The sequence below is a fragment of the Thunnus maccoyii genome, chromosome 18 (assembly GCF_910596095.1).
Source record: "Thunnus maccoyii chromosome 18, fThuMac1.1, whole genome shotgun sequence".
NCBI lineage: Eukaryota > Metazoa > Chordata > Actinopteri > Scombriformes > Scombridae > Thunnus > Thunnus maccoyii.
The window spans coordinates 24,415,913-24,433,761 of record NC_056550.1 but is presented as its reverse complement, the minus strand read 5'-3'; the positions used below and the strand labels follow the sequence as shown (position 1 = coordinate 24,433,761).

The 17,849-nt window shown below is 37.9% G+C and overlaps 1 protein-coding gene across 2 annotated transcripts; it reads right to left on the bottom strand.

Moving 5' to 3' along the window:
- Nucleotides 1-6,108: 6,108 nt before the first annotated feature.
- emc10 (ER membrane protein complex subunit 10) lies at nucleotides 6,109-13,528 on the bottom strand. 2 transcript variants are annotated; one of them, XM_042392721.1, is made up of 8 exons: nucleotides 13,385-13,528; nucleotides 13,186-13,252; nucleotides 12,014-12,126; nucleotides 11,693-11,806; nucleotides 8,608-8,792; nucleotides 8,181-8,274; nucleotides 6,946-7,043; nucleotides 6,334-6,419 (listed from the first exon to the last, which is right to left on the bottom strand). In XM_042392721.1, the coding sequence occupies exons 1-7, from the start codon at nucleotides 13,475-13,477 to the stop codon at nucleotides 6,957-6,959; spliced, it is 753 nt and encodes a 250-aa protein (XP_042248655.1). In that variant the 5' UTR covers nucleotides 13,478-13,528; the 3' UTR covers nucleotides 6,334-6,419; nucleotides 6,946-6,956. The 2 variants fall into 2 exon arrangements, with proteins under 2 accessions (XP_042248654.1, XP_042248655.1); XM_042392720.1 differs by lacking the exon at nucleotides 6,946-7,043 and having other exon boundaries at nucleotides 6,109-6,419.
- Between the last annotated feature and the right edge of the window lie 4,321 nt (nucleotides 13,529-17,849).

Here is a 17,849-nt window from a genome sequence, read left to right as displayed (position 1 = left end):
GTGTTTCAACGGACAGTGTTTTCTTGTTCAGCTGCAATGGAAGGATCGAACAAGAAGGGAGAGTTTGGCACTAAAAAGATAGAAACTTTAAAAGATATTGACTTTTTGCAGAGAAGCAGGACTGTGGATTTTGTCCTCCATCACTTTCATTGTAAGTGCATTATGAGGAGATCTTCTAATGGTCAGTATGAACAGGAGGAAAGATTACAGCAAGAAAACATGTTTCAATGTTCATTTTGGCTCCTGACTTGAAAAACTGGGAACCTATCCTTTAAGAAATTGTGACGAGCACTTTTCACCATTTACTGACATTTTACAGATAGAAATAAAAGTCAGTTAACAGCCCCACATTTATAAGTTTGCATAATAGTATTGCAATAATCTCAGACTTTGATCCTTTAAAGTGGACAAATGTGACAATGCAGAGTGATTATCAGGAAGCAACAATGTGATTTCAGGCAATAGGACGTAATCATCTAAGGTGTTCATACTAAAAACTCTTGTTGTCAGCGACCAAAGACATTAATAAACATTTACATAATGTTTAAAAGCTGACATTTAGTGGTATTCCACCTATAGACAGTAAGCTATTCCACGTGCGAGTCCTCACACTCTCTCCGGATCTTGCCTGGAGGGGTTTTCCTTAATTGGCGCGCCTTAATTGATCCAACTTAATAGGAAATAACTCTGTCAGGAGAAAGTATCTCCCTGAACCTCTCGCTTGGTTTGGGGACACACTCTATTAGAAGAAGAATTTTAATGAAGTGTAATTGCCTGCTTAGCGCCGGCTCCTATAATATCAGATATGATCGGTGTGAGGCATGAAAACAAATTTCAGCACCTGCTGCTTACTGCTGTCAGTGAGTGGGCTTAAATAGTATTGTAGCGCGACCTCTGGGTGTGTTTAGGGGCGCTATGCACAGCATTATACAGTCAACCGTCACTAAGTAATATTCCAGTGTACATTACAGCCCAGCGTGGGCATTAAACATCCTATCATGTTACTTCATTACATGTTAACACGATGGCGAGATGGTGAAATGTATAGCACGATTGGGTGCGGGGGGGATACAATAAGTGCGAAGCTGTAATCTCTGAAGGCCTGCTGGGATGCTTTTCAGGGACCGTCAAAACTTCCCCGCAGTTTTCTTGGCTCTCCTCTGATTGACATGGCAGGTGCTTCCTCCTTCTCACTTCTCTCTCTCGGTGTTTTTGTCCACATGTATTTGGCTCTCAGTATGTTTATCCCAAAGTGACTGAAGCAAATGTTGTGTATTGTTGATCATTTCTCTCCTTATGAAACCAAAACAGCTCTGAGAGGTAATATTTGTCATTTGTAGTGTCCTGCAGTGCCTATAGAAGAGATAAAACACAGATTTTAGTTATAGATCAAGGCTGAGCATCTTTACTAAAACATATACGGTTAAAGTGTCCAGATTTACAGTGTGAAAACGACAGGCCAAAATCAACTGGCCCCTTGCGGTTTTAGTGCAGTATAAACCTCGTAACTGCTCCTAAATCATGAGATGTCATGGTGCGGGGGGTGGGGGTGGGGTGGGGAGGAGGGGTTGGGTGGGTGTCCTGCCTAACACATGGTGTCATGCTGACATTGGTGGTCTCTAAGCGACAGAGAGCCCTGAGATTTATGAGTAACTGCTGCTATGCAAGCAGCAGCCCTTTTTCATGTACGTGATCTCCCCTCTTCTCTGCCCACATGGACGCTCTCGCATCACGTTTTCTTCTGCTATCTGTCTCCTTTGTATATGATTTACCTGATATCATCTTTCCATGCTATGTGGACATTTGGATATCTTGTCAATTACAATAAATTAAATGTCTGCAGTCAGGCCTTATTACATCCATAAGACACTTCAAATGATTTACAGCCTCGATGGCATCAGTTTGTGTATTATCAGGTTGGACTTAGTGGGGAAATTGCTGCTTTTCTTTATGAGATGAAACAGGAAGAGCACTAATGTTTTTGGTGTAGCTACCAATAAAAATGTCTATATTCATTCTCCTTGGTGAACCAAAGACGCAGTGACAGGAAGTTAAATCCACTTTGCACCACTGATCTTGAGAAATACTGCTTCTAATAATGCTGACTGTATGAAGAAAGTCACACAGTCTATTTTAAAGTCCTCCTCCACTCAAAAATGTGTTTTTTTTAAAATGTGACGTTTGAGCTTCACTGTGCAGAGTTTGACACTCGAAGGCTGTTTTCACATTTATCTGCTGCAGGAGGAAAGTTTCTCTGCGTTCACCTTAAATCTGAGTTTAAGTCGCGTAACTGCAAACATAGTTTATGACATCACAACTAATTAGTGGTCCAGTATGCAGCTCAAACAAGTGTGAAACCTCCAGTGCACAAACACTGAGAATGGACTTTTCAGTGAAATAGCAGAAATCTTGTGTCCAGCAGTTAAACTTTTAAAATATTTGTATATTCATACATACAAAAAGATGTCATTCTAAGAATTTCTAACTAGGTAATTGATCCATTTTGTGGAAAAACACATCGGACATGAATTATTATTCAAAGCTGAGTCTTTTCATGTGTCTTTAAACATGTGAGAAGGGGTTTCTCTTTCTTTGTTTGTCTTATGTTACAATATTCTCTCTCTGCACTTATGGAGGCTCACAGGAGGAGTTATAGTTGTTGCCAAATATATTAATAAACACTTATATCTGCTTACAAGTACATCATTGTGTGTGTGTAAACATATTAAATGTATTAAGCATTTATTAATGTTTTTATGCTGTTATAAATGTAAAGTATTTTAGCCTCCAGCAGTAATTCATACTGTAAATGATGTATTTACAGTATGAAAATGTAAATTATCTATTATTATTTTAATCATTATAATGTCTACTTTACTTAGATATAATGTTGTGTTATTTTCACGTGTTATATTTGACCAGTACATATTTTCCTATTTGTTATACAAGCGTTGAAAGCAACATATGTTTATGTGTGACCTCTGTGTAACTGCAAACACACATGATTCCCTTCTCAAACATCACAACAATCATGTGTCTCAGTGTCAGTGTCCTCCGGCTTCCTGGTAGATGCACATATATCACGCTGCACGCTGATAGGCCTCCTGTGATTCATTAGTGTTTACGCTGAAAGTAAAATACACAGCTGAGATTGTGTTTTCAAGTGGAAAAAGGATCTGCGGTGTACTGGTCGGGGAGTGGGAACATTTTAAGGCGTGTTTAATCACGGCTCATCCTGCTGATAAAAAGGCGTCTATAACCTTCAGAGGCGGATCTCTTTACAAACAGATGACTGTGGTTAAGTCGAGTCAGTTTTATTTATATGGCCCTATATCACAAATCACAAATCTGCCTCAGGCTTTACAGTATGCACAGCAACACAACATCCTCTGTCCTTAAACGCTCGGTTCAAATGAGGAAAAACTCCCTAAAAAAAAGCTTAAAGGGGGAAAATAGACAGACAGGAAATAGATGTGTGTAACAGAATAGACCAAATTAAAGAATACAGCATTGAACAGTATAACAAAATCATAACATAATGTGTCGTCCAGCTCACTCCATTGAGACTCTCCTGTTTCCTTCAGCTGTTATTATCACCTTATCCCTCAAGTTGTACACGGAGCAGGGCGGTGTGGCTCGTTCTGAGAAAGGCCCGGCTGGCGATTGGATGAGGGCAGAGGGCAGCGAAGTGTTGAAGCTCAACGCTGAGCCTCCCAAAATAAGAGGATATTCCTCACAGTTGGACACATGGACTAAAAACAGCCAGGCTGACTGACGTGAGGAAGAGGAGAGGCAATGTTGACACAGGGATTTTGGGACATACTGTTTCTAAAGCTGTGTTGCTGTGATTCTAGGATCCCAACCCCCCCTTGACTCATGAATATAAATACACGGATAGGTGGCAGGATGATGGGAGGAAACACGCAGATGTTCACACGAGAACCCCAAACATGGGCAGAGTCAGGATCCCAGGCAGACCGGTGGTCGCCCTTCAGTTTGGACTGGACTGTCTGTTAGATGTTTATTCTCCCCTCCGAGTTCACAAGTCGCCTTTGTAGGATTTCAAATTTCACTGTTGGCCTTTGATCTTACAGTTAAATAACCGAAACAGACATCAGCTGTCATTTTAAAGGCGTGATTAGGATTTTAAGTTAAAAGTATTGTATCATACTTCTTTCTGATTGTGTTTTACGTAGATTTTACATTTATATATTTAATTCTGTGGTAGTTTTAACTGTTTTATGTCTAGAAAAAAACACCTAAAAGACAATAATGAAAACTTATGATCAGATATGTTGTGGTACTAAATGGCTTTTGTCTAAAATAAAATAATAATAAAAAACATAACATGTAACCCAACTATGCTAAAATACACTCAAAATTTCATTGTATTTACAGCTGTAATCAACAGATACAGAAAAGTAATCAGCAGCTATTTTCATAATCCAATAACTGTTTGTCATGTTTTTAAGGGAAATGCTAAACATTTACTGGTTGCAGCTAATCAAATTTTATGATTTAAAGTTTTTTGTGATGTACATTATAGTAAACTGATCATCTTTGGATCTTTTGGACTGTTGATGGTATAAAACAAGATATTTGAAGACGACATTATGGCCTCTAAGAAATTATCACAGTATTTTTCACTATTTTCTGATAGAATATCTGATGGAATAATGAAAATAATTATTTGCAGCCCTAATTGTATCCCAGTAATTAAAAAATATTAAAAAAGGGTACTGAATAAAGGAGCAAGGGAACAGGACAGAAGTCTATAAAAGTCCATATAAACATGCACATGAAATATAATGAATCATCTAGTTTTTGTAAATATTGTTTATTCAAACAAGTATTTAATTAAATGCTGTAAACTGTCACAACAGTGAAGACTTGTTCGAGGACAACAGTAGCTGCTCTTATCCAAATGGAGTAACTGGCTGTATTATAAAGGATTAAACTGCTCAGTGGAGGATCTCAGATTCAAATGTGGCAAACTGACAGACGAGTGGTTCCAGTTTCCCCCCGTTAGTGAGAGAAACCAGTGCAGAACCAGTCTGTTTGTTGGGGTTTTTACTGGAATTTGAATGAAACTGACTGTAAAAAAAGCTAAAATTCTGACAATGTAATACTTTAAAAATAAATGTTAATTTCTTATACGTATTGGTGAGTTGGGCTAACCCTTTGAAGGTGCTGTTATAAATACTTATCTGTCTTCAGTAATTTATTGTACATTATTCTAACTTATTAACTCGACCTCTAAATATCTGTTTGCAATATTAAAATTTTATTTTTGTGCATGTTATAAGTTGGTTTTGACTTTTTGCACCTTGAAGAGTTCTGGCTCAACATGAATGAGAAGAATCTTGTGGTCCTTTTTTTTGCAATATCTACACTCAGTTTAACCATATTTGTGTTTATTGTTTTTGTTTGTTTTTTAATTTTTTTATTTATTTATGATGGACTGCAATCACATGTAGATGATACATACTGTTATGAGGCTTTCTGTCCTTGATACACAGTTAAGATGAACTACTTTCTGTTACTATTATTGGTTATATGGTTATATGGAGTGGTTTATGTCTGTATGAACAATCTGTGAATAAAATAATATATATATAAAATAAAGAGTTCTGGCTGGCAGGTGAACAGGTGAAAGAATCATAATGTAACCAGCTCCATCACACTTTCATGTAACTTTAAGTTCATCAGGTGAGAATATTAAAATCTATGATAATTTACTATTTTAGAAGATGTCGGCAGCTCAATGACTATTTTTATACTTTCATTATATTATAAAAGTCGTAACAGAAAATGTTCTTCAGGCACAAGCAGAGCAAGAAGTTTCATTAAAAGCCTTTTTTAGTCTGACATGTTGGTTAAGAATCAGACATCAGATGAAGATCCTGAAGAACGTTTTCTTCTCTGTTTTGAGTTTTTTCATCTTTAAGAGCACCTTAATGTTTCCTGGACTTCATGTGAAACTGAGAAAACACTTGTCTCTTCATTTTTATTCATATTATAAAAGTATTTCATTTAACTTCAACAGTAAAACAGGAACCCTAATCGTGAGCTGAGAGTTGACCTATAAAAATATTCAGTCTGAGTCAATTCAAGTAATAAATACTTTATTTTCACATTAGAATTAAAAACGCAGTCATCTGCAGGACACATTATCTTCTCTCTACTGTACAGGTTTCAGTTGTGAGTGACGGACGTTTATTTTCCTTAAATAGCATTATGTACAGCAATTAAAAACTGTTCCAAGAGAATTATTGTTCAGTAAATCTTCACAAAAACAACTGTTAGCGTGTTGATCATCGGCCGCCTCCGTTAGCTGCTCCGCCCCCGGCTCCTCCTCCTGATTGGTCCTGAGCACCAGACATCATCAGGAAGAGAACGAGAGGCACGATGTACATCCACTGGAGGAGAAAAAGAGGAGAGAAAAAAAAAGGGGAAGTAAATACGATGATATCTTTGTTTACAAGACAACAAATTAACTGTTAATGACTGAGATCTTTTCAACAGTTCCAGATTGGTCATCCCAGATTAGGTTAAAATGATTTTCTGAACAGAAAAGAAGAAAAAAAGATAAGTGTACAGGTGGGTAAGAGACTCTAAAAGTGAAGAAGAAGAAACGTCAGGATCAAACACCAAACACATGCTGAACATAATCACACCGATAATTGATTTAATTGATTTGGAGGCTGCCCAGTATGTCCTCATACAAAGTGCTTCAAATTAAGAATATTGGAGTTTTCTGAAATGTATTTGGCATTGAACCTGGAAAAAAGAAATGTCAAAAGATTGGAAAAAGGAAAATGAGTAGGAAGCAAGATGGGGGAGGAGGGAGGGAGGGGGGGGGTTTCAGTTAGTCACATTGCTTAAAAGTTAAATACATAACTTGACGGAGGAGGACAGAACGAGCCACAAGTAAGAAAACAGTACTTGAGTGGGAATCAGCTCTGCTCTCTGCCTCCCCCTGCTGGGGGCTGTGCCGAATTGGTGGCCATGAGGAAGATTGCACCTCCCAGAATCAAATACCACTGGAACACAGCACAGCACCGAGTCAACACAATGTCACTGGATGCAGCACAAGCACAAGAGTCAACACAGCAGGATACGGCACAGTGCAAAACACACACACACACAGAGAGATCATAAAAGAGCTGAGACGAGCCAAGCGATAGGAGACGAGACCAGGTTCTCTGTGGGAATGTTTCCGAACACGGAGCCCGAAGGGAGAAACGGCTTTTACTCCGACTGACAGCTCGAAATGCCAGAAGACAAACAAAATCTCAGTTTTTTTTAAAGGATGACTCATTCTTTTTAAAGGTTTGAAATTGGACTTTTGTTGGCTGAATAATTTAGGACGACTAGTCAGAACAGCTGGGTCTCAAACTAGAACTGCAACCGTCAGAAAATAGTGAAAAAATGCTGATTACGACGTCCTGGAGTTCAAGTTGACGTCTTCAAATATCTCGTCTGACAAACAGTCCAAACTAGGGCTGCAACTAATAATTAATAGATTAGTTGTTTGGTCTATAAAACATCAGAAAATGGTGAAAAATGGTGAAAAATGTCTCAAATGTCTCATTTTGTCCGAGCCAACGGCAAACCCAAAGATAAAATCAAAATAGTTGCCGATTAATTTTCTGTCAATCGACTAATCGTTGCAGTTCTAGTTCAAACCCCTAAAATATTAAATTTACAGTAATATAAGACCAAGAAAAGCAACAAATTCTCCAAACTGAGATCCTTGAACCAGCAAATGTTGGGCAGTTTTGCTTAAAAAAATACCTAACTTGATTATTCGATCAACAAAACAGTTGCTGATTAATCTGCTGTCAATCGACTAATCGATTAATCGTTGTAGCCTTATCCAAAACCATGACAAGGACTCAAACTGGAATGACTGAAACACACGACACACTGAGTCCAAAACACGACCATTTGGACTTCAATGTTCCTTCTTTTCAGCCAGAAATATTGGCAAATTGAAAAAAAAAAAAAAAAAAAATCATGTTGGGTCTGATTGAGCAAAAAAAGATGAACTCATTTTCATTTCTTCATCGACTATACGGACCATTACAACCATCGGAGGACAATTACCAACGGCAGAGAGGATCTCTTTAGGCACAGACTGTTGACTCTATCAGCAGTTTTGCAGTACGAGTACTTACATATTTAGCGAAGAAAGATTTCTGCTCTTGTGGATTCTTCCCTTTCTTCTCAGATTCCTGTTCCATTCGTTCAAGGAACAGAGCCGTCTCAGGTCTGGAAGAAAGACGGCAATTAGCATTCAAACAAACCCCCAAAAGAGAAAGTATATCTAAAAAGGAAGAAAAAATTGCAAAGAGACTTGTTCTACCTAGGGGGGGGGGGGGGGATGATGTGAAGCAGCTACGACAAGGAAAATATGAATCAAAGACATCTGAGAAAGTTATACTCAGATACACAAGAGGATTTCCACCAGCTGCCAACAGACACCGACAGATAGGGACGGAGGCAGCGCGCTACCGTTAACAGTCGGGCTTTATTAGCTAGTGGGGACATGTGAGAAATGAACAGGGATCTTATTAGCGGCGAGAAAACATATTATCAACTGACCCAGGTGCGTTGACGGGAGCCACGACGCTGAGCGTGGTGTTGAAAACCTCGAGATCGACCTCGTCCTCCACCTCGGTGCCCCTGCAGGCTCCGGGTAACGTCACTATGGAGACGCCGATGAGGTATCCGGAGACGTCGGTGTGGAGGGCGATCACGTCGCTCAGATGGGACTCGACCATGGCGCACTGAGGATCGGAGCAGAGAGCAAAGGTTCATGTTAAAAGTCGGTATCGCCCACGTCTGAATCATATGATGGATACGATTCAATTCAAACTTTAAAGACAAAGGATGATAACAAACAGGCTGTCAGATCAAATCTTAAAATCCCCAAAGTTTGGCTATATTTTGGCGAGGGGGGGGAAAAACTGGCACGGTCATTTTCAAAAGGGTCTCCTGACCTCAAGATATGTGAAGGAAAATGGGTTTTGTGGGCACCCACGAGTCTCCTCTTTACAGATATGCCCACTTTATGCTAATCACATGCAGTTTTTTTTTAATGCAGTATGAATGTGTTTCTTTCTCTTATTCTAAAAATGGTGTATTTGAATATTTCTGCATACTCGGGGTCCCTAAACAGTCTTAGAATTGCATAAATTTGGTCTGACTGGAAGGCTGAGACTTTTCTGGATTCAATGAGCCCAGCTGTATTCATGTGGATGATGTTAGTCCCCGTAGTAGCCGTTTTATTGTAGTGAGACCATTTTTTGAAGCTTGACCTCACTTGTATAAAATGACCTATTATGACCTCTATGATAATCATGGCCTCAAATTTTGCAGCAAATCTGTGTAACAAATGATATCTTCTATGTAGCATGTACTGTTGACCTGCTAACTCCCTCCAAAGATCCCCTGTCACCCCCTAAAAAAACCCAAAATAGGTCTACGGGGGGGTGGAAGAGGTTAAGGAAACATTTCAACATGTCCTCTGCATCAACAATTTTACAAAAAACAACACACAGATTAAAAGGGAAGCCCAGGAGCCTTGATTATTAAAACCACTGCAAACCCAAAATCCACAACAGCCTTCTAACAATGTTCTGGTCTTATGTACGTAATAGGAATCAGCTTTGAAATATTGTCAAGTTTTTGTAAACTTTCATTGGGTTTGAATTGGATGTGGTTATGCTCTGACATTTATTATGAAAATTATGCAGTTAATTCCGTGAACCAATCATAAGCGATGTGACGTGCTGCTGTAAGGGTATTTCTGGTTGCTGGAGTTTCTGTGTCATTGGTGGCGTTTCTGCACCTCAGTTAATTTTGCTATATTCTTCATTACTGTGGCTAATTACCTGCTGTACATTTAAACGCACACAAGTTCTGCTCAAGAAGTCTTATCTCTCTCTCCTTCTTTTAGCGACTTTCTTGCTAATCTCACAGTTGGTTACATGCTTTTCAGATCTGCTAGTTACTTTAGCTTCACAGTTAGCGATGGCTTCTCTTTTGCTTGGAGTGTCTTATGTTTAGCTATTCCTCTGCCTCCTTTAGTGATAATGGTGCATGTTATAAATGTAGTTTATTTACAACGATGGAAACCCAGTGGTTTGCTACTGTAGTTACAGCCCCCAGACAGCCCCCAGTAGCAGGTGCGGGTGTCACGTGATCTGCCACACCTACACAGTCTGGAGAAATGGTCTAAACAGCAAAATAAGCTGTTTTTTTAATTAGGCTTTCTAATATTTATGAACTTTTATTTTTACTCAGATATTTGTGGATGCTTAATGAGACACTTTGATATCATATATGCATTTTTACTATTTCAAGCCGAATTCCCAGAGGCTTTAAGTTTGAATTCACCAAGAGAGACCATCAAAAAACCTATAAACCTTTGATATTTGTTACACTAATGACACAAGTGTCACTTATGAAGCTCTTCATGTAGTGATACACTCTTTTAACCAGGCTCTATTTCCCAACATCGACAGTGTCTCCAGTGTTTTGAATTTATCTGTTAATTTATCAGTCGTGTTACACAAATAACAGAATACAAGTGTCAGTTGAGTAGTCTGTGTTTCAGGAGGGTTTAAAATCATGTCAATTTAATCTCCATCCCATTAACATACATGAGAGGGCAAAATATCAAGAACACTTTTCAATATAATGCACTCCAGTACATCATCACCATCACCCACTACAACCTCAATAATAATAATAATAATAACAATGTCAACAAAAACTGAAAATGTATAAACTTTGTGACAGTAGAATTTATGGCAGTGAGGTTGTATTAGATTGCATAGATGTTCCTGATAAGTGCTCAGTGGGTAAATATCTGAGCTTTCAGAAATAAATCTGTGTTTGACTCGGATATAGATATGAACACTACTTACAAGTTAGACACTCGTAATTACAATAACTCTGATATGGCATGAACGTCCAGCTCCTCCTGTTGTAAACTGGGTGGGTTCCAGTTAGGCGAGGCTGAGTCACTGGGGGAGTGTTGGTGGTAACTGGCTGTGATGTTTCAGCAGGTTTTTCCCGTCTTTTCTTCAGTTTTAAGATATATTTGTTGCATTTCCCAAAGTTTGTTTTGCTTATATCTTTAATGTTGCATTCTGAGAGCAAACGCCAAGACAAATTCTTCTAATTTAAATCTAAATTTCATCTCATGGTCTTCTCATGAATGCAAATAATCTTGCTTTTAATTTGACAAGCTTACGTTAATTTCTATGTGATGTACTGTTGTGTGTAGCTTTGTGTTTTGTATAATGTGTCATGTGTGTTTTTTGCTTTGTACTGTTTGTTATTGTGTTATTATATGTTTTAATTGTAAGGGACTGCAGATGAAAATGAGCTTTAAGCTAACTCTGGTGCTGTATATCAAATGTTAACATTTATGTTTAAAACTTGTCCCAATAAAACCAATACAACTAATATTTTTGTTAGTAAAGGCCAATTTTTTTGCACACGCTCCCGCCTACTAACCTACTTCTTCAACATCCCCTTTAACATTTTTCCGGTTCCAAGCAACATCTTCTGCCCTTTATATGAAGCCGTGACATTACACTTCTCTAATCCAGTCTTACCATGGTGTTTATCTAAAGTGCATTTACTGGAGAAATCAGTAGATCAGTAAGATACATACAGCTCTGACAAACGCTGTGAGGTAACCCTCCATCTGTCGCTCTGTCTGTCTGTCTGCCTGCAGGAAGACACGAGGCACTCGGATTCTGTACAGACCGTCCACGGCAGCCACTTCCTGTTGAGTCATTCAAAACAAACATGGTTGTCAGTGGTCATTCAACTAATTTGTAATGAACTCTTTGGTCAGATTGTGGCACACGGTGTCCACAAACAAACAATATTTCAAAACAAAATGAATCACCTCATTTGTGTGTTGTTTTAGGGGATCTCTATTTTGGACTACAGTATTTGTGAGTTCACATCACTGTTTATCATATTTCACCTTCAGTTTGGTTCTGTCCTCCTCTGATAGCTGGTTCTGACTTAGTGAGACGCTCGGCTCCCTTCCAGCTTTCAATATCAGCGCTCCACGTACCCGAAATTTAGCTACATCATCTAAAACAAGGAGATTGATGGACAGTAAGAACAGGAAAGACACCATCAGGGTTTCTGCAGGTTTCACTGAGTTAAATTTAAGGCTTTTAAAGACATTTTAATACCACATATAATGCAATTTAATACCTGCTTCACTGCCAAAATATGAGAGACTTCAATAAAAACCATTAGGGCTGGAATGATTTACCAAGTGCAATGTGGAAAATGTCGGTTTAATTCAATTTATTTCACATATTTGTCATGACTTTCTGGCAGTATATAACAATCGTTCCAAATAATATCACTAACTACTCATTAATCATGACTTGGACATGAATAAGCAGCAGAAAACAATGGATGAATGGATGGATTGATTAACCAATTAAAAAAATAACTAATTCATTCAAGATCAGAGAACAACAGAATCAGGGATCTCCCGGCCAAGTTTTTCTTCCTTTGACAGCCTAGAAAAAATATTTCAGACCTTTGTGAATGAAATTTCAGACTTTTAAACACCTTCTAAGGCCCCTTTTTTGAGATACAGTCTAGTTACACATTTAATGTCATGTGTTTTAAAGAAAATTCAGGACTATATAGGCCCTATATATGACCAGATTATTACATATGTATATTACTACATTATGAAAAGAATCTCATTTATAAACTGATAAAAACAGACAAAACAAAACAAAACACTAAATCAAAACCCCATTCAAAAATTCTGCGTAATTTAGTAAATGTCTGGTTATGGGAAAATGTATTGAGCATCTAAACCTAAAAAAGAAATATAAAATGTTGAGATAAATAAAATGTTGCAGTCTTTCCTACATGCCGAATTATACAGATCACATTAGCATTTCTGAAAATATATCAAAATATGTTGAACCAGGTACATGAATTTGTCGACACGTTAGAAAATATCAAAATTACAGATTTAAGAGTTTGGTGTGTTTCTCTGTATGAATATGGCGTTATTGCTGGTGGCACAAGGCTACATAGTTAGCTTTAGCAGCATTACCAACAATGTATTAACTATGTAACATAGCTGTTAACGTCAATAATAACGAAACATTTTCTCACCAACTTCAAAGGAATGTTCAAGAGGCACAGAGAAACCGCTGAACTCAGTGTCTAAAGCATCGCCAACCTGAGAATGAAAACAAAATCTGGTGTTAGCCTTTAGCACGCAAAGCTAATGCTAAGCACTTGGCTAACAGGTGCAACTTCCGCTTAAACGCAGTCAAATATTGTGCTTAAACTGATGCGATGTCACACTTACCCTTCTGCCGTTGTTACAACAGACGAAACTCGTGCATAAGAAGAAAAAAATAGTAAAAACAACGGCGATTTTAAATGGCAGTAGACGAGCCATTTTTGACAGAAGTGGGTACCGGAAGACACCGTCAAACGTGCTACAGTAATATTAGCATTTCCGGAGTGCTTTTTTTTCATAACAAAAGTCTCTGAAAATAAAAAAATAAAATAAATAAATAAATAAAAAATAAGCTCATTGTTGAGCCTTGAAATTAAATGAAATTGCAAATCTTTCTTTTCTTTGTTTTTGCAATATTTCAAATATTCATTTGGAAGTTTTTGTAAGTCTGCTTCTAGAATAAATTATTAAATTTCCTTAGATTCCCTTAAAAATTTAAAGTACCCCTCCACGCGAGAACTTGTTTTACTTCTTGTTCCTACAGTTGAATGTTTGAACTTCACTGTGCAGAATGATATACAGACGGGTGACAAATTAAAGGAAAAAACTGGTCCAGGTCTGAATGCTTGACCCCTACAGTGAGGGGATCTGGTGGCTCTGTTATGCTTTGGGGGGCGTTTTTCTGGCATGGTTTGGGTCCATTTGTCCACTTAGAGGGAAGGGTCACTGCAAATAAATCAAATCCTATGATGTAACATTTCTATCCTGATGAGAGTGGTCTCTTCCAGGATGGCAATACTCCAATTCACAGGGCACGAGGGGTCACTGAATGGTTGTGAATCATATACTATGGCCTTCACAGTCACCAGATCTCAACCCAATTGAACACCTATGGGAGATTTTGGACTGACGTGTTAGACAGCGCTCTCCACCACCATCATTAAAACACCAAATGAGGGAGAAAAAAACAATAAGGGCTTTATAAATAAATAAAACCCAGTGGAAATAATTGAAATAATAATTGAAATTTTTTTGTGTAAGAAAAATATCAGACACATATTATTATTCAAAGCAGACTATTTTATATACAGTACATCTTAAAACATATCTGGAGGGGATCTTTAATGATGGTGGATGAAATCATCCTATTTTTGTTCAGTATGTATTTGTTTTAGGCTAACAGCGTCACTATTCAAGCATCACGCAGTTTTATTTACATCATCACCTTGTCTCGACTAAATAATTGGCTGCTTTATATGCAGGTGACAACTGAAACACATTTAATTTGTGCATACTAAGCTATTTAAGGTATCTGTTGACCTACTTGTGTGCACATTGTTTATGCATATCTCTCAATATATATCAAGTTACTTTACTTTTTACATTTGTTTATCTTTGAATATGCCAGTGTTGTCATCTGCTATGTCAGTGCTGCTGCACAGGAACAATATTTAGTCTTTGAATTAATATTTTTAGCATTTTGGTATTTTCAGTAGTTTCCTTGTCTGTTGACAGAATTCAACTAATGAACAGATCTGTGTTTGTGCAGGTAACACGTCAGCACAAATTTATTGTGCAATTTCTTGTTCCTGGTGAATTAAAGTGGTTTTGATTTCTATTTTGGTTTATTCAAATTTCATCTTAGTGTTGCTCTATATTTTGTCTGTGGCGCAGACGGTTGTAACAAGATGAATAATTTACCTAAAAGACAAGTTGAGTTGTTGAGTACCCAAACAAGTAATGTGTTCTGATCCATTCTTTCTGAGCAGATCAAGTACTTGCTATATATTTAGAACATCATCCACTATAAAATGTGTATAGAATTAATAGTTTCAGATCAACTTTATTATCCCACACGGGGAAATTTGTTTGGTCCAGTGCTCATAAAAGACATAAAAGCCCCATAGAATCCACAATAAAAACAATAGAATACCCAGTAAGACCACAGCATAATCGTAATAAAACACATTTGATCATACTGAGGCAGAATAAATCAATAAAATCAAATAAAAACAGTCATTAAAATCAAAGTTGATATAAAAGTGTAAAAGCGAGACGTAAAAGAAACATTCAGCATTACAAAAAAGTGTAGGGGAGACTGGGGTAAATAGAGCCACCCCCTTTATCTAGGTAACCATAAGCAAAAGTAATCATGTGATCACAAATTAAGAAAGAATTGTTCACATTACTCAATCCATCTCGGACTCAAGCACATGGAGAGAGTGGTCAGCAAAACCAAGTGAGTTCATCATGTTATTAAAGTTATCAGTCTTGTATCTTAATTAAAAAAAATGGAGGTTGTGGGGTAAAACCTGTCAGTGATGTTGGGGCAAGTTGAGTCAATGGTTTAATTTACCCCCCAAATTATTTTCTGATATTCTAGAGACTAGAGACCCTGTTCATGTTTGATCCGTGTTACAAGTGCTACAATGTTGATGAATAAATACCTAATTATTGATTGATGTTAAGTTTAAGCCACACGCAAACATGCTGTACATACAGACGGGTGACAAATTAAAGGAAAAGCCGACATAAAGTGTCTCAGTAAGGTGTTGGACCACCAGAACAGCTTCAATACACCTTGGCATTGATTCTACAAGTCTCTGAACTCTACTGGAGGGATGAACACCATTCATCCAAAAGATATTCCCTCATGTGGTGTTTTGATGATGGTGGTTTTAAGATTATGTTACACTGCCTTATAGTCAAAAGCTCATTGTAAGACTTTATGATCTGCTTCCCGTGTGAAAATGTTCCTAACAGGTACTATCAAAGGTGAGGTGTGGGTCACTGTAACTTTAAAGGGAATGTCCAGGGAGGAAAGGCAGATAAGGATTTGGCCTTCAACTCTTAATTCTCAGCAGAGACCGAAAGAAATTCCCTAGAGATACGGTGAATTAATTAAAAATAATTGTTAGGGTGATGAATATGGGATGTGATGCATGTGGCTGTTTATGCAAGTACCAACACTGAACTTCATCCAATATCTCTTCAGCCCAGCAAACTGGGAGATCTGGACTTGCAAATATGTATTCTGGATATTACAATAAAACTCTGAAAGACAACTTGCTCTCTGTGAATTCATCTTAAATTTCCACAACAGTCATCCTGGAAGATGTTTCATCATAGGATAAAGCTGATCACTCACAACTACTTTGTATTGATTAGCAGTGACCCTTCCCTCTAGTGGACCCAAACCATGCCAGCAAAATGCCCCCCACAGCATAACAGAGCCCCCAGATCCCCTCACTGTAGGGGTCCAGCATTCAGACCTGGACCAGGTTTTCCTTTAATTTGTCACCTGTCTGTTTTTGCCTTTGTTAAATTAATGGCATCAATGAAGTTCAAATTGATCTCAAATTTGTTTAATTTTGTGTAATTTTTATATCAGTATTTAATGGTAACACTAGTTACCCATAGAGGGCTCATTTTACCCTTACCTTGCGGTAAGTTGTGCCATAGGACTAACTTTTTTTGATGATTCATTGTTGTAAAACCATAATAATTAAATAACTTGTTTTAATTTCCATGGTTACACAACAACCTGAGGTATGTATAGTAACTATTATTTGAAACAAATACACTTTCACTTTGCAGTAAAATCATCAAATGTAAAAAGTGGCTCACGTTACCCTGTTCTCCCCTACTGCACCTTGCATTCAATACAATGTAGACTTGTTGTGTGATTGTGGATGCACTGATACATCCAGGACCAGCAGAGGCTGCTAACAGACCAGAAAAGGCCCCCCCAACCTCCCCTTCTTCTACCCCCCCCTCCACCACCACCACCCTTTAGAAAAGGGCTCTAAAGGTGCCATGTTATCAGCTGAATAATAGATATTTACGTCATGTGATGAAGAGGGTTGTTCATATTTGTAAATCCTTCAGTAAGCATTCTACATCAGCCTGGTTTTTATTCCCCAAATGTCCTTTTAAGGAGTAAATTTGCACTGAATTACACCGAGCAGGAAACTGTCGCTGCTCTGATCTCAAAAACTGAGATTTTTGTCTCCATATTGTGTCTCCGTCCAGCTGGGATAGACAGCAGTTTACACCTGGCATCAGTATGCGTCTCAAATGTGTGACCTCCAGTGATCGGGTTTCACTTCCCTGCTTGGCTTTTATTCTATGGGAAACTGAGACCGCTATAAAAATACCAGTGGTTAGTTCTGGATGTATAACAACTGCTTTGCCTCTGACCCCAAAACCTCAACCAAGCTGTTAAGCACATAGTCACATCTGTCGTACCCGAGTGTGTCTGCTCATGTAGTCAATGCAGGAATTATTTTTATTGCATGTCTCCATAGGTTTCGGGTTCAGTCACACCTGTATTTAAAGCTGCCTATATGTTGTCTGAGCAAAACCATTTAAATAGTGAAGTGGACAAACTATTCTTCATTGTAAACGCATTAAACATATCTAAAATTAGTAAATACAGTAACATGGATTTGGGACATAACACTGGGGGTTGCACAGATGAGTTTCTCCTCATATGGTGGCAGAAGTGGTATCACAAAAAAATCCCTTTAATAGCTCTATTGTCACGCCGGTACAGATAACTGAATTAACAAGTAAACACATGCATCTGTAA